At 58.6% G+C, this 24,655-nt stretch overlaps 2 protein-coding genes across 2 annotated transcripts in view; one reads left to right on the top strand and one right to left on the bottom strand.

Moving 5' to 3' along the window:
- CDS2 (CDP-diacylglycerol synthase 2) overlaps nucleotides 1-11,077 on the bottom strand; it is a 50,034-nt gene extending 38,957 nt beyond the window's left edge. Inside the window, exon 1 of the mRNA XM_071579136.1 lies at nucleotides 10,964-11,077. Coding sequence (XP_071435237.1) covers nucleotides 10,964-11,044 — 81 coding nt within the window. The 5' untranslated portion in view covers nucleotides 11,045-11,077. The remainder of the gene's footprint in view (nucleotides 1-10,963) is intronic.
- A 1,622-nt stretch (nucleotides 11,078-12,699) lies between these two features.
- On the top strand, nucleotides 12,700-19,030 carry PCNA (proliferating cell nuclear antigen). The gene is made up of 6 exons (XM_071579262.1): nucleotides 12,700-13,000; nucleotides 14,611-14,708; nucleotides 16,263-16,330; nucleotides 16,432-16,626; nucleotides 18,322-18,445; nucleotides 18,544-19,030. The coding sequence occupies exons 1-6, from the start codon at nucleotides 12,780-12,782 to the stop codon at nucleotides 18,624-18,626; spliced, it is 789 nt and encodes a 262-aa protein (XP_071435363.1). The 5' UTR covers nucleotides 12,700-12,779; the 3' UTR covers nucleotides 18,627-19,030.
- Nucleotides 19,031-24,655: the final 5,625 nt, after the last annotated feature.

Below are 24,655 nucleotides of genomic sequence, written 5' to 3' on the forward strand. Positions count from 1 at the left end.
CCCAAGCCCTGCAGCGCTCCAGGCTGGGCACAGAGTGGCTGGAGAGCAGCCAGGCAGAGGGACCTGGGGGGACTGAGGGACAGGAAGCTCAACAGGAGCCACCAGTGTGCCCAGGTGGCCAAGAAGGCCAAGGGGATCCTGGCCTGGATCCAAACCAGCGTGGCCAGCAGGCCCAGGGCAGTGACCCTTCCCCTGGACTCTGCCTTGGGGAGGCCACACCTTGAGTGTTGTGTTCAGTTCTGGGCCCCTCAGTTGAGGCAAGAGATTGAGGGGCTGGAGCGGGGCCAGAGAAGAGCAACGAGGCTGGAGAAGGGACTGGATGTGGCACTGAGTGTCCTCTGAAACACCTCCAGGGATGGAGAATCCACCATGTCTTGATCCAACCCCACTGTGATCACCAGCCCAGGGCACAGAGTGCCAGAGTGATCCCAGCGGGGTTGGATCAAGGGTTGGATTTGATGATCTCAGAGGTCTCTTCCAACCCAAGTGAGAAGAGCAACGAGGCTGGAGAAGGGACTGGAGCACAAGTGCTGTGGGGAGAGGCTGAGGGAGCTGGGGGTGTTCAGCCTGGAGAAGAGGAGGCTCAGAGGTGACCTCAGCACTGTCTGGAACTGCCTGAAGGGAAGTTGTGGCCAGGTGGGGGTTGGTCTCTTCTCCCAGGCACTCAGCAATAGGACAAGGGGGCACGATGGGCTCAAGCTCTGCCAGGGGAAATTGAAGTTGGAGAGCAGAAAGAAATTCTTTGCAGAGAGAGTGCTCAGGGATTGGAATGGGCTGCCCAGAGAGGGGGTGGATTCCCCATCCCTGGAGGGTTTGAACCTGAGCTTGGCCGTGGCACTGAGTGCCATGATCTGGTAAAGGGACTGGAGTTGGACCAAGGGTTGGACTTGATGATCTCAGAGGGCTTTTCCAACCCAATCCATTCTGTGATTCTGTGGATGTGGCACTGAGTGAGAATCCACCATGTCTTGATCCAACCCTACTGGGAGAATCCACGTCTTGATCCAACCCTACTGGGAGAATCCACGTCTTGATCCAACTCCACTGTGGAAATCTACCACGTCTTGATCCAACCCTACTGTGATCACCAGCCCAGGGCACGGAGTGCCCTGGGCTGGTGATCACAGTGGGGTTGGATCAAAGGTTGGACTTGATGATCTCAGAGGGCTTTTCCAACCCAATCCATTCTGTGATTAAATAAGGGTGGGAAACAAAAGGCAGCTCTGCAGTACCCAAAGGGCTGAGGAACAGGACGAGCAATGGGGACACTGAGGCTCCATGTGCTCTGTCACACCCAAGGGCTCCTCACAGGGACCTTCCCACAGCCCAAGGGGGTCACAATGACAAAATCTTCCTGGGGTCAAACTCCTCTGGCACAAGAAGGAGCCAGGACAGGGGTGAAAGGAGCAGTGGCCACGTCAAGCCCCTTCCAAAGGGATTGATTGAGGGAGAGGGTGCTCAGTTTGAGCCCCTTTTCCATCAGAACAGTCAGTGCTGCCCCTCCTGACCACACTAATGATGCAGAGGAGCTGTGAGACCCTCACACAGCTCAGCACCATCAGCAGGGAGGGCTGGATGGAGGGGTTTGTCCCAGCAGAGCTGAGATGGTGAACAACATCCACAACAAACACAGCTCGTGCTCCAGCACAAGCCAAGCTTGGAATTCAGCCTGAAATAACATTCAGAGCTATTAAAGAGGAAGCCTTTGGAGTGGGGCTGGAAGCAGATTTGTCCTTCAGCCTCCCTTTGCTGTGGAGGACACAAAGAGCAGCATCACTGTGGAGGTTTCTTGGGTTTGGGCTACAAGAACCTCACCCTGTTATCACAAACCCCCACCAAGCAGGAGCTCCCCTGGAAGGTGGGAAATCACAGGGTTTGGAACTGCCTGAACCTTCAGAGCAGCTGCCCTGTCATTGCTCTGTGTCCTGCAGCCTCTGCTGAGCTGCACCCCAACCCTGGAGCTGCTGCTGGGGATTCCCTTGCCCAAGGAAAGGTTTGTAGCCACACCCCAAATCCTGGGAATGACCTGGAAGGAACCAAAGTCTGCCCCAAGGGAACCTGCAGGGTCTGGAACCCCCCTCAGTCCCTGGGAAGGATTTAGGAGGTGCCAAATTCTTTCCTAAGGGAAGGTCTGGAACCCCAAACTCATTCCCTGGGGATTCCCTTGCCCAAGGAAAGGTTTGTAGCCACCCCCCATATCCTGGGAATGACCTGGAAGGAACCAAAGTCTGCCCCAAGGGAACCTGCAGGGTCTGGAACCTTCCTCAGTCCCTAAGGGAAGGTTTGTAACCCCCTCTCATTCCCTGGGGAGGATTTAGGAGGTACCAAATTCTTTCCTAAGGGAAGATCTGGAATCCCAAACTCATTCCCTGGGGATTCCCTTCCCTAAGGAAAGGTTTATAACCACTCCCTCCCAAATCCTGGGAATGACCTGGGAGCAACCAAAGTCTGCCCCAAGGGAATCTGCAAGGTTTGGAATCTTCCCCTCATTCCCTGGGGATGATTTAGGAGGTACCAAAGTCTCCCCCAAGGGAAGGTCTGGAATCCCAACCTCATTCCCTGGGGATGACCTGGGAGGTGCCAAAGCCCTCCCTAAGGGAAGGTTTGTGACCCCCTCTCATTCCCTGGGGATTATCTGGGAGGTGCCAAAGTGTCCCCTAAGGGAAGGTCTGGAATCCCAAACTCATTCCCTGGGGATTATCTGGGAGGTGCCAAAGTCTCCCCTAAGGGAAGGTTTGTAGCCACCCCTGGGAATGACTTGTGAAGAACCACAGTCTGCCCCAAGGGAACCTGCAGGGTCTGGAACCCCCCTCAGTCCCTGGGGAGGATTTAGGAGGTTCCAAATTCTTTCCTAAGGGAAGGTCTGGAATCCCAAACTCATTCCCTGGGGATGACCTGGAAGGTGCCAAAGCTCTCCCTAAGGGAAGGTTTGTGACCCCCTCTCATTCCCTGGGGAGGATTTAGGAGGTGCCAAAGTCTCCCCCAAGGGAAGGTCAGGCCAGGCATCAGTTCCCACCACCCAGCAGACCTGAGGGCCAGCACAGCACCCACGTGGCTCAGCAGCTTCAAAGCCCTTGAGATCACCAGGGAATTCCTGCAAAACTCCTGGAAACAGAAGAAAGAAATGCCTGGAAGCACAAGAGGTCACAAGGCTTGGATGCCAGTCCTTCACTTTGTGTCCCACAGAACCAGCCAAAGTCACTCTCAGTCCACACCAGAACTGGGGTGGAAAGAACCAGAACTTCCCTCACCAAACACTTCCCAGGTAGAGAATCATTCCAGAACCCCTCCAGTTCCTGTCTGCTGGAGGCCTCACAGCACAGCCAGGCACTGCCACCCCTGCTCCCACCTGGAGCACCTCCCTGTGCCCCTGCAGATGCCACCACCTGCAGAGGGACCTTCCAGCAGGGCAGGACTGCCCGGGACAAAGGGCTTGGGGACCAAAGCCAGGGTGATGTGGGCTGTGACCTGCAGCTTCCCCTTCCTGCGGGGTGTGGGAACATCCCCAACTCCAACTGCCAGTGCAGGAAAAGGATGGAAAAGGAGAAATGTCCCAGTTCTTGCTATGGGGTCACACACGGAGCTCCTGAGAGATGACCATGAATGGCCCCTGAAGCAGCAGGAGCTCTGCAGGCACCAGGAAACATTTGCTTTGAATCCTCCTGTTCTCTTTGGGAGCTGGAAGAGACAGTGTGATCTCAGGGGATGCACAAAGCACAGGAGAATCACAGAATCCCAGAATGGATTGGGTTGGAAAAGCCCTCCCAGATCATCAAATCCAACCCTTGATCCAACCCCACTGTGATCACCAGCCCAGGGCACAGAGTGCCCTGGGCTGGTGATCACAGTAGGGTTGGATCAAGACATGGTGGATTCTCACTCAGTGCCATGTCCACAGAATCACAGAATGGATTGGGTTGGAAAAGCCCTCTGAGATCATCAAGTCCAACCCTTGGTCCAACTCCAGTCCCTTTACCAGATCATGGCACTCAGTGCCACGGCCAAGCTCAGGTTCAAACCCTCCAGGGTTGGGGAATCCACCCCCTCTCTGGGCAGCCCATTCCAATCCCTGAGCACTCTCTCTGCAAAGAATTTCTTTCTGCTCTCCAACTTCAATTTCCCCTGGCAGAGCTTGAGCCCATCGTGCCCCCTTGTCCTATTGCTGAGTGCCTGGGAGAAGAGACCAACCCCCACCTGGCCACAACTTCCCTTCAGGCAGTTCCAGACAGTGCTGAGGTCACCTCTGAGCCTCCTCTTCTCCAGGCTGAACACCCCCAGCTCCCTCAGCCTCTCCCCAGAGACAGACCCTGAGCTCTGGCTGGGGAGAAGGAGAGAGGCAAAGAACAAGCCCAAAACACCAAGGGAGAAGGACCTGCAGGGCAACAAGAAATCTCAGCTTGTTTCATGGAGAGGCCCTGGCACAGGTGCCCAGAGAAGCTGCCCCAGCCCTGGGAGTGTCCCAGGCCAGGCTGGAGCCCCCTGGGACAGTGGGAGGTGTCCCTGCCCAGGGCAGGGGTGGCACTGGGTGGGCTTTGAGGTCCCTCCCAACCCAACCCATCCCATCCCCAGGGCCTGGCTGGGGGTGCTTTGCTTTCTCTCACATCCTGCACAGGAAGCTCTGCAAGTGTCCAAGGTTGGACAGGGCTTGGAGCAACCTGGGATAGAGGAAAGTGTCCCTGCCCAGGGTAGGGGTGGCACTGGGTGGGCTTTGAGGTCCCTCCCAACCCATCCCATCCCCAGGGCCTGGCTGGGGGTGCTTTGCTTTCTCTCACATCCTGCACAGGAAGTTCTGCAAGTGTCCAAGGTTGGACAGGGCTTGGAGCAACCTGGGATAGAGGAAAGTGTCCCTGCCCAGGGCAGGGGTGGCACTGGATGGACCTTGAGGTCCCTCCCAGTCCAACCCAACCCATCCCATGGTTCCATGACCTGCTCTCAGACACCAACACACAAACACCAAGAGCATCCCAGTGCTTTGGGCTTAGAAAATGGGTACAAACAACACCAGGGCAATTCTCCCTGTTTTTTTCCCCTGGAGGGATGAGCTGGAGTTCACTGAGCAGAACAAACAGATGTTGCCTTTGTTCCCTTTGAGCCCAAGACTCTGTTGCACAACAGTTTGAACAGAAATGGATGTTCAAACACTCTGGCACGAGGAGCTGCACTGAGGCAGCTCAGGGGGGCTGTGCCAGTGGGGAGGGGGCACAGCAGAGCTGGGACAGGGACACTGGGCCAGGCTGGGAGGAGAACAAGGGGAAACCAACCCCCCTATTCCCACCCTCAGTCCAGGAAAGGGGCAACAAGCACCAAACACAACCCCCTAAAAGCCTCTCCTGGTGTTTGGGATGTGTCCCTTTAATGTGCTGGGAGCTCCTTCCAGAAGCCACGAGGGTTTCTGGGCAATAAAACGTGTGTGGCTGAATTACCTTCCTTGGCAGGGCTCAGGGCATGACAAAGCAGGAATGGGAACGTGCCCTGTGCCAGCAGCACCTGCAGCAGAGCCACGGGCAGGCAATCCTGCTGCCTGGCTCCTCCCTCCCAGTATTCCCAGGCTTCTGAGGTGCCATGGGAAGCAAATCCTGCCCCTGAGATGGCATGGAAAGCAAATCCAGCCCCTGAGATGGCATGGAAAGCAAATCCTGCCCTGAACTGCCATGGAAAGCAAATCCAGGCACTGAACTCCCATGGAAAGCAAATCCAGAGACCCTGAACTTCCATGGGAAGCAAATCCAGCTCCTGAACTTTCATGGAAAGCAAATCCAGACCCTGAACTCCCATGGAAAGCAAATCCAGACCCTGAGCATCCATGGGAAGCAAATCCAGACCCTGAACTCCCATGGGAAGCAAATCCAGACCCTGAACTCCCATGGGAAGCAAATCCAGACCCTGAACTCCCATGGGAAGCAAATCCAGAGACCCTGAACTTCCATGGGAAGCAAATCCAGGCACTGAACTCCCATGGAAAGCAAATCCAGAGACCCTGAACTTTCATGGGAAGCAAATCCAGACCCTGAACTTCCATGGAAAGCAAATCCAGACCCTGAACTTCCAAGGAAAGCAAATCCAGACCCTGAACTTCCAAGGAAAGCAAATCCAGACCCTGAACTCCCATGGAAAGCAAATCCAGAGATCCTGAACTTCCATGGAAAGCAAATCCTGCCCCTGACTTGGCATGGAAAGCAAATCCAGAGATCCTGAACTTCCATGGAAAGCAAATCCAGAGATCCTGAACTTCCATGGAAAGCAAATCCTGCCCCTGAGATGGCATGGAAAGCAAATCCAGAGATCCTGAACTTCCATGGAAAGCAAATCCTGCCCCTGAGATGGCATGGAAAGCAAATCCAGACCCTGAACTTCCAAGGAAAGCAAATCCAGAGATCCTGAACTTCCATGGGAAGCAAATCCAGTTCCTGAACTTTCATGGAAAGCAAATCCAGACCCTGAGCATCCATGGGAAGCAAATCCAGACCCTGAACTTTCATGGAAAGCAAATCCTGCCCCTGAGCCACCATGGGAAGAAGGGCAGGAAAGCAGCCCCACCCCCTGAGCTGCCATGGGAAGCACCCCCACCCCCTGAGCTGCCATGGGAAGCACCCCCAGGATCAGCTCCCAGGTGCCCCCCAGCAGCTGCAGGGAGCCATCTGGGGCCATTCCCTGCTCCCAGCACTGCTCCCTCCCCAGCACATCCCCCTCAGCACCTCCCAGGAGCTGCTCCTCACTGCTTGGAAACTCCTCTCTCTATTTTTGCCCTCCTGCAATCCACTGGAGCTGTTTCAGGAGGAGCAGCACAACAGGAGTGTTCCCTCTCTCTAGGAAGGACACTCCAAATTGCTGAGTCCAAGGAAATATTTGAGGAGTCCCTCAGAAGGCTCCTTGGATGTGCAGAAACAACAGGACTGCCCTGGGAACAGAGGCCTCTGACCTTCTCTGGGAGCTGCAGTGAACCCCAGCCTGGCCCAGGGGTTGGTTGTGCTCCAGTCAAGCAGCACCAGCCCTGCTGAGGGAGGTTTTCCAACTCCCACTAAAGTTCTGGAATAGGAAACTCCCTGAAGATTTTCTGCTGCCAAGTGAATTCCAGCTGGGACAAAGGGACTTACCTGGAGGACAAACATTCAGCCCCTGCACAGACACCACAAAGCAGGAGCACCTCAGAGCTCCCCTCACTCAGGGCAGGAGGTGGGGGGTCAGGGGGGCAGAAGATGGGGGGTCAGGGGGCTCCAGGGCAGGAGATGGGGGGTCAGGGGGCTCCAGGGCAGGAGATGGGGGGTCAGGGGGCTCCAGGGCAGGAGATGGGGAGACAGGGGGCTCCAGGGCAGGAGATGGGGGGTCAGGGGGCACCAGGGAAGGAGATGGGGGGTCAGGGGGCACCAGGGCAGGAGAGGGGGGGTCAGGGGGCTCCAGGGAAGGAGATGGGGGGTCAGGGGGCTCCAGAACAGGAGATGGGGGGTCAGGGGGCTCCAGGGAAGGAGATGGGGGGTCAGGGGGCTCCAGGGCAGGAGATGGGGGGTCAGGGGGCTCCAGGGCAGGAGATGGGGGGTCAGGGGGGCAGGAGATGGGGGATCAGGGGGCTCCAGGGCAGGAGATGGGGGGTCAGGGGGCTCCAGGTCAGGAGATGGGGGGTCAGGGGGCTCCAGGTCAGTAAATGTGGGGTCAGGGGGCTCCAGGTCAGTAAATGTGGGGTCAGGGGGCTCCAGATGAGCAAATGTGGGGTCAGGGGGCTCCAGGTCAGTAAATGTGGGGTCAGGGGGCTCCAGGAACTGAGGAGAAGGCAGAAGCTCCAGACCTACACCAAGGCAAGCCACCCTCCCTCCTGTGCCAGACCCTTCTCTGGTCACATCAGCACAACACCCCTCCCTCAAACTGCCTGCACAGCTCCTGCAGGTGTTGAACTGGCACTCAAATGGCATTCAAATCACATTAAACTGCATTTAAATTGCCAAAGAGTTTAGTCTGATGATCTCCTGCTGCTCTGAACGGCATCCCTGGTGCTCCAACAGAGAAAACACCCCGTGATGGCACCGAGGGCTCTGCCAGGAGGGTGCATGAAACACCAACACAGCACGAGCTGCTTCTCCCTCCAGGTTTTGCTCTCTGTGACCCCACAAATGCTACTCCCGAAGCTTCCCTTGGCTGTTTGTTTATCCCTCTTGGTGCTTCCCTCTCGGGGGAGGAGCAGGAACAGGATGACAGGGGTGACAACACGACTGAGCACCCAGCAGGCTCAGGGAGGGAGGAGAGGGCACAGGAAAACAGAGCCAGGCTGGAATTCCAGGGCTCCTGTGCCTGGAAAACAGCCCTTTCCCTTCAGAGAACAAAACTTCAGCCCTCATTAAACCCCCACGGAGCCCACACAGGGAGGGCAGTCCCTGGGGAGGATTTAGGAGGTGCCAAAGTGTCTCCCAAGGGAAGGTCTGGAATCCCAAACTCATTCCCTGGGGATTCCCTTCCCTAAGGAAAGGTTTGTACCCACTCCCTCCCAAATCCTGGGAATGACCTAGGAGCAACCAAAGTCTTCCCAAAGGGAACCTGCAGGGTTTGGAATCTTCCCCTCATTCCGTGGGGATGATATAGGAGGTGCCAAAGTCTCCCCCAAGGGAAGGTCTGGAATCCCAAACTCATTCCCTGGGGATTCCCTGTGAGGTGTCCAAGCCCTCCCTAAGGGAAGGTTTGTGACCCCCTCTCATTCCCTGGGGAGGATTTAGGAGGTTCCAAATTCTTTCCTAAGGGAAGGTCTGGAATCCCAAACTCATTCCCTGGGGATTCCCTTCCCTAAGGGAAGGTTTGTAACCACTCCCCATATCCTGGGAATGACCTGGGAGGAGCCAAAGTCTTCCCAAAGGGAACCTGCAGGGTCTGGAATCTTCCCCTCATTCCCTGGGAAGGATTTAGGAGGTACCAAATTCTTTCCTAAGGGAAGGTCTGGAATCCCAAACTCATTCCCTGGGGATTCCCTTCCCTAAGGGAAGGTTTGTACCCACTCCCTCCCAAATCCTGGGAATGACCTGGGAGCAACCAAAGTCTGCCCCAAGGGAACCTGCAGGGTCTGGAACCCTCCTCAGTCCCTGGGAAGGATTTAGGAGGTACCAAAGTCTCCCCTAAGGGAAGGTCTGGAATCCCAAACTCATTCCCTGGGGATTATCTGGGAGGTACCAAAGTGTCCCCCAAGGGAAGGTCTGGAATCCCAAACTCATTCCCTGGGGATTCCCTGGGAGGTGTCCAAGCCCTCCCTAAGGGAAGGTTTGTAACCCCCTCTCATTCCCTGGGGAGGATTTAGGAGGTGCCAAAGTCTTCCTTGAGGGAAGTTTCATAACTCCACCTCCCCCCATATCCTGGGAATTACTTGGGAAGGACAAAGGTCTTCCCTTAGAGAAGCTCTGGAACCTCAACCTCCTTCCCAGGGGATGATCTGGGAGGTACAAAGGCCCCTCCAAGGAAAGGTTTGTAACCCCCCTCAGTCTCTAGGGATGATTCAGGAGACACCAAAGCTCTCCCTAAAGGAACGTTTGCTCCCTCCCTCATTCCCTGGGGAGGATTTAGGAGATACCAAAGTCTTCCCTAAGGGAAGGGCTGGACCCTCAACCTTATTCCAAGAGGATGATTTAGGAGGCACTAAACCCCCCAAAGAAAGGTTTGCAACCCCTCCTCATTCCCAGAGGATGATTTAGGGGACACCAAAGCCCCCAGAGGAAGGTTTGTAATCCCCCTTCAATCCCTGGGGATGGTTTAGGGACACCAAAGCCCCCAGGGGAAGGTGGGGAGCCCCTTCCTCGTTCCCTGGGGATGGTTTAGGGACACCAAAGCCCCCAAGGGAAGGTTTGGAGCCCCCATCATTCCTAGGGGATGGTTTAGGGACACCAAAGCCCCCAGGGGAAGGTGTGGAGCCCCTTCCTCAATCCCTGGGGATGGTTTAGGGGACACCAAAGCCCCCAAGGGAAGGTTTGTAATCCCCCTTCAATCCCTGGGGATGGTTTAGGAGGCACCAAAGCCCCCAAGGGAAGGTTTGGAGCCCTTCTCATTCCTAGGGGATGGTTTAGGAGGTACTAAACTCCCCTAAAGGGATGTTTGTAGCCCCCTCAATCCCTGGGGATGGTTTAGGGACACCAAAGCCCCCAGGGGAAGGTTTGTAATCCCCCTTCAATTCCTGGGGATGGTTCAGGGGACACCAAAGACCCCAAGGGAAGGTGTGGAGCCCCTTCCTCAATCCCTGGGGATGGTTTAGGGACACCAAAGCCCCCAGGGGAAGGTGTGGAGCCCCTTCCTCAATCCCTGGGGATGGTTTAGGGGACACCAAAGCCCCCAGGGGAAGGTGTGGAGCCCCTTCCTCAATCCCTGGGGATGGTTTAGGGACACCAAAGCCCCCAAGGGAAGGTTTGGAGCCTCCATCATTCCTAGGGGGTGGTTTAGGGACACCAAAGCCCCCAGGGGAAGGTTTGTAATCCCCCTTCAATCCCCGGGGATGGTTTAGGGGACACCAAAGCCCCCAAGGGAAGGTTTGTAATCCCCCTTCAATCCCTGGGGATGGTTTAGGGACACCAAAGCCCCCAAGGGAAGGTTTGCACCCCCGAGCAGAGTTCACATTCCCATCCCCATCCCCACGCTCCCACACGGCGGACCCGCGGCCGGTTGTCAAAACACCCCCGGGCGGCGGGATCTGCCCCTGGGAGGGGAAGGCGTCAAATAAACCAACGAGGGGCCCACAAACTCGGGGGGGCTCCAAACGCAGGACGGGCCGACACACCCAGGATGGGCCCACGAACCCAGGAGGGGCCCGCAAACGCAGGAGGGACCCACAAACTCAGAAGGGACCAACAAACCCAGGCTGGGCCCCCCCCTCTCCCCACACGGGGGTCGCGCAGCGGCCGCGCCATGATGCGGCGGGACCCCCGCGGCGCGCAGGCCCCGCCGGCCCCGCCGCTCCCCCCGGGCTCCCCCCGCCCCTCCCCGCGCCCCCCGGGCCGCCCCGCACCTTGTCCTGGGGGTCCTGGGGGTCCTGGGGGTCCCGCGCCCCGCCGGGGCCGCGCCCGGGCCGCAGCCGCACCTCGGCCATGCCGGACCCGCGCCCACACACCGCCGCCGCCAGGGGGCGCCACCGCGCGCCGCGCCGCCCGCCGGCCAATGGGCGGCGCGGGATGGGCCGGGGGCGGGGCTAGGAGGCGATGGCCACGCCCAGGTGTACCAGGCTAACCGTGGGGCGCCATGATGGGGAGGGAGCGGCGCGACGCCAGCCAATGGGAAGAGAGGGATGGACGGGCGGGGGCGGGGTTTATGAAGTCATGACCACGCCCAGGTGTACCCGGCTAACGGGAGGCGCCATGATGGGGAGGGAACGCCAACGCCGCCAGCCAATGGGTGGAGAGGGATGGGCGGAGTGGGCGGGGCTTAGGGCGGACCCGGATGAGCGGGCGCGCCATGATGGGGGGCGAGTGCGTCACTGAGGGAGCGAGCGCGGGAAGGTGCGAGGGGGTCTGTCCTGCGGCCCAGAGGGGGCCGGGATCCTCCTCAGGGATCCTCCCCGCGACAGGGATCCTCCTCAGGGACTGGGATCTCCTCAAGGTTCGGGATCCCTCTCAGGGACTGGGATCCCCTCAGGGATACTCCTCAGGGACCGGGATCCCAATCAAGGACCGGGATCCCCCTCAGGGACCGGGATCCCATCAGGGATACACCTCAGGGACCGAGATCCTCCTCAGGGACCGGGATCCCCCTCAGGGACCGGGATCCCATCAGGGATACACCTCAGGGACCGAGATCCTCCTCAGGGACCGGGATCCTCCTCAGGGATCGGGATCCCCCCCGGGACAGGGATCCTCCTCAGGGATCCTCCTCATGTCCCGGGATCCTCCTCAGGGACTGGGATCCCCTCAAGGATCGGGATCCCTCTCAGAGACTGGGATCCCCCTCAGGGATCCTCCTCAGGGACCAGGATCTCCCTCAGGGACCGGGATCCTCCTCAGGGACCGGGATCCCATCAGGGATCCCCCTCAGGGACCGGGATCCCCCTCAGGGACCGGGATCCCTCTCAGGGACCGGGATCCCCCTCAGGATCCGGGATCCCATCAGGGATCCCCCTCAGGGACCGGGATCCCCCTCAGGGACCGGGATCCCCCTCAGGGACCGGGATCCCATCAGGGATCCCCCTCAGGGACCGGGATCCCCCTCAGGATCCGGGATCCCATCAGGGATCCCCCTCAGGGACCGGGATCCCCCTCAGGGACCGGGATCCCCCTCAGGGACCGGGATCCCTCTCAGGGACCGGGATCCCATCGGGGATCCTCCTCAGGGACCGGGATCCCCCTCAGGGACCGGGATCCCCCTCAGGATCCGGGATCCCCCTCAGGGACCGGGATCCCATCGGGGTCCCCTCAGGGACCGGGATCCCCCTCAGGATCCGGGATCCCATCAGGGATCTCCCTCAGGGACCGGGATCCCATCGGGGTCCCCTCAGGGCTCCCTCCCGACTCGGTCCCGCCGCCATCGCCGCGCAGCGGAGCGGGACTCGCCGTTCTATGTAACGCGGGCGCTGATTGGCTCCCGCCAAGCGGCGGGGCGGAACCAAGGGGAATAGCGGCGTTGCGATTGGCCGGAAGCCGGAGGGGGCCTGTATGTGAGCGTGGATGGGGTTGGTCCGAGGGAGCCGAGCGCCGCTGACGATTGGCTGCTGCGCGGAGGTGGGCGGGGCGACGGAGTCTATAAAGGGGGCTGCTGGGGCCAGGCCGCGTTCAGTCGCGCCCGTTCCCCATTTGGTTTCCTGCGTCGCCGCTCCCGCAGGTGCTGCCGCCAACATGTTCGAGGCGCGGCTGGTGCAGGGCTCGGTGCTCAAGCGGGTGCTGGAGGCCCTTAAGGACCTCATCACCGAGGCCTGCTGGGACCTGGGCTCGGGCGGCATCAGCCTGCAGAGCATGGACTCGTCGCACGTCTCGCTGGTGCAGCTCACACTGCGCTCGGAGGGCTTCGACACGTATCGCTGCGACCGCAACATCGCCATGGGTGTCAACCTGGCCAGGTGGGGCGGGCGCGGGGGCCGAGGCGCTGCGGGGAAGGGCCTTTGTGTGGGGTTTGTGGGGGGTTTGTGTGGCTGTGGGGGAGTTTGGGGGGTTTGAGGGGTTTGTGTGGGGTTCGTGGGGGGTTTGTGTGGGGTTTGTGGGGCTGTGGGGGGGTTTGAGGGGTTTGTGGGGCTGTGGGGGGTTTGTGTGGGGTTTGTGGGGCTTTGGGGGGTTTGTGTGGGGTTTGGGGGGCTGTGAGGGGGTTTGTGTGGGGTTTGGGGGGCTGTGTGGCGGTCTGAGGGGGTGTGTGGCGGTCTGAGGGGGTGTGTGGCGGTCTGAGGGGGTGTTTGGGACTCGGGGGCCCCCCAACCCTTCCCTGTTCCCCCCCGGATTCCCCTCACGGATCTCGCGCCGTTTTTTGGCGGCGCGCGCCGTGACGTCACGGCCGGCACCGAGTGGCGGGAAAACCCCGCGCGGGGCCGCCATGGCGGGACCTTTGGGAGAACAATCGCGGCGCTGAGGCCCTTACGGAGCCCTGCTGGAGACAAGGAGGGCGCTGCCAGCAGGCCCAGGGGGACAGGCCTGCCCCTCGGCTCGGCCCTGCACAGCCGCGGCCAGCTCTGGGCTCTCGGGACAAAGAGGCACCGGGAGCGCCTCCAGCAGCGAGCCTGGAGTGGGCTGAGAGTCTGGAGATTCCCTCCTGACAAGGAAGGGCTGAGGGGGCTGTTCAGCCTCAGGAGGAGACGCTGAGAGGGGCCCCCAACAATGTGCTCCGATTTTCTCGGGACTGGGGAGGGACCCTGGGTGGTTTCATTTGGGGACCTCATCCGTATGTATAGATATCTAAAGTGGGGGTGTCACAGGCTCTGCTCGGGGTGCCCAGCAAAGGACAAGAGCAATGGGCACGAACTGATGCCCAGGAAGTTCCACCTGAACATGAGGAAGGACTTTGCTGTGCAGTGACCGAGCACTGAACAGGCTGCCCAGGAAGGGTGTGGAGGTCCCTCACTGGAAATATTCCAGGCCCACCTGGACACAATCCTGTTCCATGAGCTGTGGGATGGCCCTGCTGGGGCAGCGAGCTGGGACCAGTGATCACTGTGGTCTCTTCAGCCTGACCCACTCTGGTTCTGTGAATCAGTTCAGCTCTCTCTGTTACATCCAGCTCTGGAACAGGAATGTCATCTTGCCCTCTGATGGTACTTTGTAGCTCTGAATACCATCAGTGTTTGAGGTGGGCTGAGGGCAGTCCCTGCTCTCACTGCAGCTGGGATTGTCTGGGAATGCAGCTTCCAAAAAGTTGCTTCCTAAAATGGTCACTGCTCTTAGTGAAGTCCCCACAAACCAAACCATCAGTTGGATCCTTGTGGCTCCAAAATTCCACCAGAAATCCTCCCAATTAGCATATAATAGATGTTAATTAAAGTGAATCACAGTGGCTGGTATCAATAAGGATGAACCTTGACTTTGCTGACACCTCAGCTCTAATTTGTGTCACAAAACCATCTCATGTTCTGCTGAATTTGCCAATCACATCAACAGAAGCTGAAAACAGCCTGGAGTGTTTTAATCTCATAACTGTAACATCACAGCCTGAGAGTCACCTGCCTTTTCTTTTCTTCCCTTCCAGCATGTCCAAAATCCTGAAGTGTGCAGGGAACGAGGACATCATAACCCTGAGGGCAGAGGACAATGCAGACACCTTGGCCCTGGTGTTTGAGGCACCAAGTGAGTGCTGCATCTGGGGACTCGTTGGTTACTGGGGTGTTTCAGGCACCTGCAGAAACCACACGTGGTTTGTAAACCTCCCAGGAGGGAGGGAGAGGACAGTGAATAGCACAGAGATGGGGGCACACCTGATGCTTCAGTTCTTGGGACAGCCTGAGGTTTAAGCTTTGTTTGATCTCAGTTTGCTTTGGAAGAGGAAGAGGAATTTTAGCCATGCACTGATCCCCTTGTCTGTGAATTTCAACTTACAAAGCATTGGGGAACTTTCTTATTTCCAGCTCTCAGGAAGCAAGGTGGATGTTACTGCTGGGTCCTGCCCTTTGGCCACCCCAAGCCCTGCAGCGCTCCAGGCTGGGCACAGAGTGGCTGGAGAGCAGCCAGGCAGAGGGACCTGGGGGGACTGAGGGACAGGAAGCTCAACAGGAGCCACCAGTGTGCCCAGGTGGCCAAGAAGGCCAAGGGGATCCTGGCCTGGATCCAAACTAGCGTGGCCAGCAGGCCCAGGGCAGTGACCCTTCCCCTGGACTCTGCCTTGGGGAGGCCACACCTTGAGTGTTGTGTTCAGTTCTGGGCCCCTCAGTTGAGGCAAGAGATTGAGGGGCTGGAGCGGGGCCAGAGAAGAGCAACGAGGCTGGAGAAGGGACTGGATGTGGCACTGAGTGTCCTCTGAAACACCTCCAGGGACAGAGAATCCACCATGGCTTGATCCAACCCCACTGGGATCACCAGCCCAGGGCACAGAGTGCCAGAGTGATCCCAGTGGGGTTGGATCAAGGGTTGGATTTGATGATCTCAGAGGTCTCTTCCAACCCAAGTGAGAAGAGCAACGAGGCTGGAGAAGGGGCTGGAGCACAAGTGCTGTGGGGAGAGGCTGAGGGAGCTGGGGGTGTTCAGCCTGGAGAAGAGGAGGCTCAGAGGTGACCTCAGCACTGTCTGGAACTGCCTGAAGGGAAGTTGTGGCCAGGTGGGGGTTGGTCTCTTCTCCCAGGCACTCAGCAATAGGACAAGGGGGCACGATGGGCTCAAGCTCTGCCAGGGGAAATTGAAGTTGGAGAGCAGAAAGAAATTCTTTGCAGAGAGAGTGCTCAGGGATTGGAATGGGCTGCCCAGAGAGGGGGTGGATTCCCCATCCCTGGAGGTTTGAACCTGAGCTTGGCCGTGGCACTGAGTGCCATGATCTGGTAAAGGGACTGGAGTTGGACCAAGGGTTGGACTCGATGATCTCAGAGGGCTTTTCCAACCCAATCCATTCTGTGATTCTGTGGATGTGGCACTGAGTGAGAATCCACCACGTCTTGGTCCAACCCTACTGGGAGAATCCATGTCTTGATCCAACCCCACTGTGATCACCAGCCCAGGGCACTCTGTGCCCTGGGCTGGTGATCACAGTGGGGTTGGATCAAAGGTTGGACTTGATGATCTGGGAGGGCTTTTCCAACCCAATCCATTCTGTGATTCTCTGACATTGCTGAAGTGGTTTGGGGTGAGGAGGGAGAGTCACAGAAGCTGAGTTGAGGTTGGGAACCCTTGGCCACGCTGTGTTTGCCTCCTTAGACCAGGAGAAGGTTTCTGACTACGAGATGAAGCTGATGGACCTGGACGTGGAGCAGCTCGGCATCCCAGTAAGTAGGAGCCCAGGCTGGGTGTGTGCAGAGGGGGGTCAGCGAGAGCTGCAGCCCCCCGGGAGCCCCCCAGGCCCCCAGCTGAGGGTGCTGCCCCCCAGGAGCAGGAGTACAGCTGCGTGGTGAAGATGCCGTCGGCCGAGTTCGCGCGGATCTGTCGCGACCTGAGCCACATCGGCGACGCCGTCGTCATCTCCTGCGCCAAGGACGGCGTCAAGTTCTCTGCCAACGGAGAGCTGGGCAACGGCAACATCAAACTGTCCCAGACCAGCAACGTGGACAAGGAGGAGGAGGCTGTGAGTGCAGGGCAGCAGCATCGAGCTGCAGGGCCGGCTGTGCCTCAGGGCGGGGAGGGGGGAATTCCTCCCTAAACACCAGCTCGGACCCTTCTCCAACCCCTCCCCTAATTATCTGATTGATCCAAAGCACCATTGTCCATCTTTGGGTAATGATAACTTGGGGTTCTTCTACTAAAACAATCCTTGATTGATACACTTCTTGTTACTAGACTTTAACATTAATTTTAGTAAAAGATCACTTAAACTTCCACTTAAAGCATCCTGGGTTGATTTACTTCTTGTTACAAGACTTCAACATTAATCTTCAGTTTAAGATCACTTAAACTTCTGTTTAAATCCCTGATTGATTTACTTCTTGTTACAAGACTTCAATATTAATCTTCAGTTTAAGATCACTTAAACTTGTTTAAATCCCTGATTGATTTATTTCTTGTTACAAGACTTCAACATTAAGCTTCAGTTTAAGATCACTTAAACTTCTGTTTAAATCCCTGATTGATTTACTTCTTGTTATAAGACTTCAACATTAAGCTTCAGTTTAAGATCACTTAAACTTCTGTTTAAATCCCTGATTGATTTACTTCTTACAGGACTTCAACATTAAGCTTCAGTTTAAGGTCACTTAAACAATCTCTGTTTGATTTACTTATTACAGGACTTCAACATCATTCTTCAGTTTTAAGATGACTTAAACTTCTACCTAATCCCTGATTGATTTACTTTTTGTTACAAGACTTCAACATTAATCTTCAGTTAAACATCATTTAGACTTCTGCTTAACCAATCTTTGAGTTAGATTTTTCTGCCCAGTCTCCTGTGGCTGTTTCTCTGGGGAGTGCAGGTCACTGAGCAGAGCTGCCCATTCTGCTCTCCCCAGTTCCTTGTTCCTGTCATCAGAGTTAGGGAGGAACTGAAGCCATGGGGTGTTTCAGGGGGCAGGCGCTGGGTGTCACCACTAGAACTGATCTCTGAAGTGTGGTTGGGTTATGGAGTTACAGTCTGGGCTGGAAGGGACCCCCAGAGGGTGGTGGGCACTGCCATGGGTTTGGGCACAGCCCCGAGGCTGCCAGAGCTCCAGGAGGGTTTGGATGATCCTCTGGGGCACAGGGTGGGATTGTTGGGTGTCTGTGCAGGGCCAGGGGTTGGAGGGATGGGTGAGCCCTGTAGGTCCCTCCCATCTTGGGTTATTCCATAATCCCAGAGCTCCAGGAGCATTGGGATGATCCTCTGAGACACAGGGTGGGATTTTGGGGTGTCTGTGCAGGGCCAGGGGTTGAATGGATGATCCCTGTGGGTCCCTCCCTGCTCATCATTCCCTGATTCTGAGGATCTCAGGGAAAGGCTCTTCCCCCAGAGGGTGGTGGGCACTGCCCAGGCTCCCCAGGGTTTGGGCACAGCCCCGAGGCTGCCAGAGCTCCAGGAAGGTTTGGATTTTCCTCTTGGGATGGTCCTGTGATGGGCTGAGGGTTGGATTTGCTGGTCCTCGGGGGTCCTTCCCAGCTCAGCACATTCTGTGGGCCCCGCAGAGAGCTGTGCCTGGCCCTGGTTTACAGACCAGAGCCCACAAGTCCTTGCCCATTTTGGGTGCCCGTCCCCAGCAGTGCTGAGGGGACGGTGGGGCAGCACTGCTGGCCTTGCACAGGTGCTTTGTGTCTCCAGGGACGTTCCCTCAGGCCTGTCCTGGTTTTGCAGGTGACAATCGAGATGAACGAGCCCGTCCAGCTGACCTTTGCCCTGAGGTACCTGAACTTCTTCACCAAAGCCACCCCCCTGTCCCCCACAGTCACCCTCAGCATGTCTGCAGACGTCCCTCTGGGTGAGTGCAAGGGGCTGTGCCTCAGGAGTGCTGCAGGTACAGCCTGGCAGGGGGTTTGCTGCAGACCCCCTGGCTGACCCCCATCCCTCTCTCCCCAGTGGTGGAGTACAAGATCGCTGACATGGGACACCTCAAGTACTACCTGGCCCCCAAGATCGAGGACCAGGAGGAGGGCTCTTAACTGGGGCAGCTGCTGGTGGAGAGGGGAATGGTGGGGAGCCATTCCAGTGCCTTGGAGCATCCTGGGAGCACTGCTAGGCTTGCCTTGTAGATATCTTTGTAAATATTTTTTTCAACTTACTATTTTGCTATCCTGGTATCATTGGAAATAGGAATTGTTGGAGTTTTTCTGGTCTGTTCTGTACTCCCAGTTACCTCTTGGGTGCTGTCTGAAGGTGGAATTTCTGACTCCTTTCAGCTCGTGTAGGAGAAGGGGAGCAATATTTAATGAGTGCTGGGGGTTCACCCCTGGAGCTGTAGGTTAAGGTGGATGTTTTATTATGCCCCAAGTTTCTGTGACCTTCCTTTGTTTATTTTTGAAGCTGATATTCCAACTGAAACTTGGAAATAAAGGATGTAATTTCATGGAGTTTGTCCTGTTTAATTGGGGACGGGTGGGGGAATCAAAGCTGTGGCAGGTGCTGATGTGCCCTCAGTCCTTCTGGGGCACTGCAGGCTCAGAATTCCCAGCCTTGCTCATTTAGGGTGTCATTACAGTTTGGATAATTAATTGGTCCCTGTTTGATCATGGAATGAGGGGCTGGAAGGGACCTCAAAGCCCATCCAGTTCCATGGGCAGGGACACCTCCCACTGTCCCAGGGGGCTCCAGCCTGGCCTTGGACACTCCCAGGGATGGGGCAGCCACAGCTTCTCTGGGAATCCCAGCCCAGCCCCTCCCCACCCTCACAGCCAGGAATCCCTTCCCAATATCCCACCTATCCCTGCCCTCTGGCAGTGGGAAGCCATTCCCTGTGTCCTGTCCCTCCATCCCTTGTCCCCAGTCCCTCTCCAGCTCTCCTGGAGCCCCTTCAGGCCCTGCCAGGGGCTCTCAGCTCTCCCTTCTCCAGGTGACCCCCCAGCTCTCCCAGTCTGGCTCCAGAGGGGCTCCAGCCCTGGAGCAGCTCCGGGGCCTCCTCTGGACTCTCCAGCAGCTCCACGTGCTCCTGGTGGATCCAGGGCTGGAGCAGCTCTGGGGGGGTCTCACCTGAGGGGGCACAGGGGCAGGACCCCCCTGTGGGCTCAGCCCAGGATGAGGAGGGTCACAGAGAAGGAACCAAAGCCCTGCAGGGAGAGGAGCTAAAGGAGAACCTGGAAGTCCTTGGGAATGTGTGTGGAGCGAGTCCAAGCCCCTCCCAGGGGTTTATTTTCCTTAATTTTACCCTTCGTACCCCTTGGGCAGGAAAGGAGCCCTTGGAGGTTTATCCCAAGGTTGTGGATGTGTTGGGTAAAGCCTGGGGAGGTTTTTATTCTTCCCTGAGTGTCCAATAAATCCCAGGATCTCCAGCCCCATCCCACTCTGTGCCCAATAAATCCCAGGATCTCCAGCCCCATCCCACTCTGTGTCCAATAAATCCCGGGATCTCCAGCCCCATCCCTCTCCATGCCCAATAAATCCCAGGATCTCCAGCCCCATCCCACTCTGTGTCCAATAAATCCCGGGATCTCCAGCCCCATCCCTCTCCATGCCCAATAAATCCCAGGATCTCCAGCCCCATCCCACTCCATGTCCAATAAATCCCAGGATCTCCAGCCCCATCCCACTCCATGTCCAATAAATCCCAGGATCTCCAGCCCCATCCCACTCTGTGTCCAATAAATCCCAGGATCTCCAGCCCCATCCCACTCTGTGTCCAATAAATCCCAGGATCTCCAGCCCCATCCCTCTCCATGTCCAATAAATCCCAGGATCTCCAGCCCCATCCCACTCCATGCCCAATAAATCCCAGGATCTCCAGCCCCATCCCACTCCGTGCCCAATAAATCCCAGGATCTCCAGCCCCATCCCACTCTGTGTCCAATAAATCCCGGGATCTCCAGCCCCATCCCACTCTGTGTCCAGGCCCATGGGGAGGGGGCTTTGGGGGTCCCAGTCCCATTGGGAGGTCCCCAGGCCCATCTTAGGAGTCCCAGGGGAGTCACCAGAGGGTTCCCAGGCCCGTGTTGGGGTGTCCCAGAGGGTCTCCAGAGTTGTCCCCCTGTCCCCATCCCTGTCCCCCCATCCCTGTCCCCATCCCTGTCCCTGTCCCCATCCCTGTCCCCCCATCCCATGTCCCCATCCCTGTCCCCATCCCTGTCCCCCTGTCCCTGTCCCCCTGTCCCCATCCCTGTCCCCATCTCTGTCTCCATCCCTGTCCCCCCATCCCTGTCCCCATCCCTGTCCCCATCTCTGTCCCCATCCCTGTCCCCATCCCTGTCCCCATCCCTGTCCCCATCTCTGTCCCCATCCCTGTCGCCCCATCCCTGTCCCCATCCCTGTTCCCCCATCCCTGTCCCCATCCCTGTCCCCATCCCTGTTCCCCCATCCCTGTCCCCATCCCTGTTCCCCCATCCCTGTCCCCATCCCTGTCCCCCCATCCCTGTCCCCCCATCCCTGTTCCCCCATCCCTGTTCCCCCATCCCTGTTCCCCCATCCCTGTCCCCATCCCTGTCCCCCCATCCCTGTTCCCCCATCCCTGTCCCCCCATCCCATGTCCCCATCCCTGTCCCCATCCCTGTCCCCATCCCTGTCCCCCCATCCCTGTCCCCATCCCTGTTCCCCCATCCCTGTTCCCCCATCCCTGTCCCCCCATCCCTGTCCCCCCATCCCTGTTCCCCCATCCCTGTCCCCCCATCCCTGTTCCCCCATCCCTGTCGCCCCATCCCTGTCCCCCCATTCCATGTCCCCATCCCTGTCCCCATCCCATGTCCCCATCCCTGTCCCCATCCCATGTCCCCATCCCATGTCCCCATCCCTGTCCCCCCATCCCTGTCCCCATCGTTGTCCCTGTCCCCATCTCGTGTCCCCATCCCTGTCCCCACCCGGGACCGTTGCCATGGGGACGGTGACAGCGCCGCGCGAGGCCCCGCCCCTTCTCGGAACTCTCGCGAGAGTTGACGGCGAGTCCGGGAGGGAGCGGCGAGAGCGAACGGACAGACCGACAGACCGGACAGACAGAGCAGAGAGACCGGACAGACAGACAGACCGGACAGACAGAGCAGAGAGACCGGACAGACAGACAGACCGGACAGACAGAGCAGAGAGACCGGACAGACAGACAGAGCAGACAGACAGAGCAGAGAGACCGGACAGACAGACAGAGCAGAGAGACCGGACAGACAGACCGGACAGACAGACCGGACAGACAGAGCAGACAGAGCAGAGAGACCGGACAGACAGACCGGACAGACAGAGCAGACAGAGCAGAGAGACCGGACAGACAGACAGACCGGACAGACAGAGCAGAGAGACCGGACAGACAGACAGAGCAGAGAGACAGAGCAGAGAGACCGGACAGACAAACAGAAAGACAGACTGGACATATAGACCGGACAGACAGACAGACCGGACAGACTGAGCGGACAGACTGGACAGACAGACAGAAAGATAGACTGGACAGACAGACAGACTGAATGGACAGACAGACTGACCGGACAGACAGACCAGACAGACAGAAAGACAGACTGGACAGTCAGACTGGACAGACAGACTGACCGGACACAGACAGACCCAACACACAGACAGACTGGACAGACTGACAGACTGGACAGACAGAGTGGACAGAGCTGGATGGACAGATGGGACAGACAGACCCCGTTCCCCCTCCCTCAGCCCTTCCCTCTTCCTGATCCCATTTCCTGGTCTCCCATTCCCGGTTCCCATTCCCTCTCCCCATGAGCTCCCTCTGTGGGTGCTCGGGGGGCTCAGTTGGGACTTTGGGGGGAAAGGCCTGGGGGGCTCTTGGGCTCGGCCTGGGGGAGGGTTTGGGGTGGGGAGGGGTCTGGGGGGTGGGGAGGGGAAGGGATTTTTGGGGGTTCCTGGGCCAGGAGAGGCTCCAGGAGATCAGGGGGGTCATGGGGAGGGGTCTGGGGTCCCACAGGCTGTGCTGGGTTTGGGGGGCAGGTTTGGGGCAGGTTTGGGGGTCCCACAGACAGGGCTGGGTTTTGGGCAGGTTTGGGGGTCCCACAGGCAGTGCTGGGGTGTGGGGCAGGTTTGGGGCAGGTTTGGGGGTCCCACAGGCAGTGCTGGGGTTTGGGGCAGGTTTGGGGGTCCCACAGGCAGTGCTGGGGTTTGGGGCGAGCCCTGGGTGGGATCGGCCTGGGGGTCCCAGTCCAGCAGGTGGGCCCAGTTTGTCCCAGTGTGGGGGTGCCCAAAGCTGGGCATTCCAAACCCTCTGGGCCATTGCCCAGCAACTGTTCCCAAGGGCCCATTGGCAGCAGCTGCCCAGGGCACAGCTGAGCCCTCAGGCTGGGAGCTGGCTGGGAAAGAAGCCTGGCAGAGGAGCTGGGAGAACTGCCCTGCAGGGACTCCTTGGCACCTCCACACCCACCTGAGGGCTCAGCTCTGCTCAGGGGCCAGCAACGAGTCCAAAATCCCCCCTGAGTGCCAGAGTCAGATCCCCCAGGGTGGAACTCCCTGCCCTGGGGGAGGCACTGGGGGCTCCCACCCAAACCTGAGGGGAGACAATCTTGGCCTTTGGCCACCTCTGGCACCACTCCTGGCATCCAGAGGAGGAGCAGACCCTGCACAGCACCAACATCAAGGAGCCCATCGAGTGCTCAGCACCCAAATACATTGACCACCTGCTGGTGGGGGCCCAGGACCAGCTGGATGCCAAGTCCCTCTGCCCCTCCAGGGTGGGTGGCACAGCCCTGGGAGCGGGGTGGGCCCTCTGGGAGCAGCAGAGCCCCAGCCCTGGCTGGCCCTGCCCTCCAGGTGTCTCCTTCCCCAGGAGCTCCATGGTGGTGGCCAAGGTGATCCTGGAGTGACTATTCCATGTCCACACCCACATCTCCCACCAGCCCTTGGATGCTGCAGGAGGAGGCTCATCCCAACACCTCCCTCAAGCACTTTATCTTCTCTGGGCAGGCCTGGCAGGGCCTGTCCCTCTTGGCAGCTGCATTTCCTCCCTGCCAGATGTGCAGCCCTGGCCTGTGCTGGGAGATAACCTTCCCTCCCACCCACAGGGCTTGGCCTTTGTGGGGTGGGTTTTTTCCAGGAGTTGGCTGTAAATGTCCCTTTCACTTGAATTGCCACCCTGCAGCCAACAAAACCAGGCTTGGAGGAGAACCTGGAGGGTTTGTAGCTCCAGAACCATCTCAGAAGGGGCAGCACCAGCACCTTTTTTCCCCTTTCCAGCCTGTTCCGTGCACAGGAGCAGTTTGGTTGCCCTGAAATGCTTGAACTGTCCCCAGGGGACAGCAGAGGTGGCTCCTCTGGGCTCCTCCAGGGCCCAGCAGGTCCCCAGCAGCCCTTGGGGAGGTGCCTTCCTTTCTGTGCCTCTGCCCTGCTGGAGCTCAGCCTGGTGGGCAGGCAGGAGGTGGCTCTGCTGCAGAACTCGGGTCAAGGTGGGCCCCAAGGACGGACAGAACCTCCCTGGGAGGGAGGACCTTTCTGGGCTCTCCTTTCTGCCTCTTCTCCAGCCACCTCAGCACTTGGGCTCTGCTGTGCAGCCCCCTGGGACCCCCTGAGACCCTCTGGGACCCCTCTGAGCCCCCCTGGGACCCCAAGTCCCCCTGGGGCCTCTCTGAGACCTCCTGGGACCCCCCGTGAGACCCCCTGACACCCCCTGGGACCCCCTGAGACCCTCTGAGACCTCCTGAGGCTCCCTGGGATCCCCTGAGTCCCCCTGGGACCCCTCTGAGACCTCCTGGGACCCCCTGACACCCCCTGGGACCCCTCTGAGACCCCCTGGGATCCCCTGAGACCCCTCTGAGACCTTTCGGGACCCCCCTGAGACCCCTCTGAGGCCCCCTGAGACCCCCTGGGACCCTTCTGAGACCCCCTGACACCCCCTGGGACCCCCCTGAGACTCCCTGACACCCCTCTGAGGCCCCCTGAGACCCCCTGGGACCCCTCTGAGGCCCCCTGAGACCCCCTGGGACCCCTCTGAGACCCCCTGGGATCCCCTGAGACCCCTCTGAGACCCCCTGGGACCCCCTGAGACCCCCTGGGACCCCTCTGAGGCCCCTGGAACCCCCTGAGACCCCTCTGAGACCCCCTGGGACCCCCT

This window comes from Pithys albifrons, chromosome 29 (assembly GCF_047495875.1).
Source record: "Pithys albifrons albifrons isolate INPA30051 chromosome 29, PitAlb_v1, whole genome shotgun sequence".
Lineage (NCBI taxonomy): Eukaryota > Metazoa > Chordata > Aves > Passeriformes > Thamnophilidae > Pithys > Pithys albifrons.

Coding starts and splice junctions, on each gene's coding strand:
- PCNA (XM_071579262.1), top strand. CDS start 12,780: ATGTTCGAGGCGCGGCTGGTGCAGGGCTCGGTGCTCAAGCGGGTGCTG. Junction 16,331..16,431: donor TGGAGCAGCTCGGCATCCCA/GTAAGTAGGAGC, acceptor GCTGCCCCCCAG/GAGCAGGAGTACAGCTGCGT. Junction 16,627..18,321: donor TGGACAAGGAGGAGGAGGCT/GTGAGTGCAGGG, acceptor CTGGTTTTGCAG/GTGACAATCGAGATGAACGA.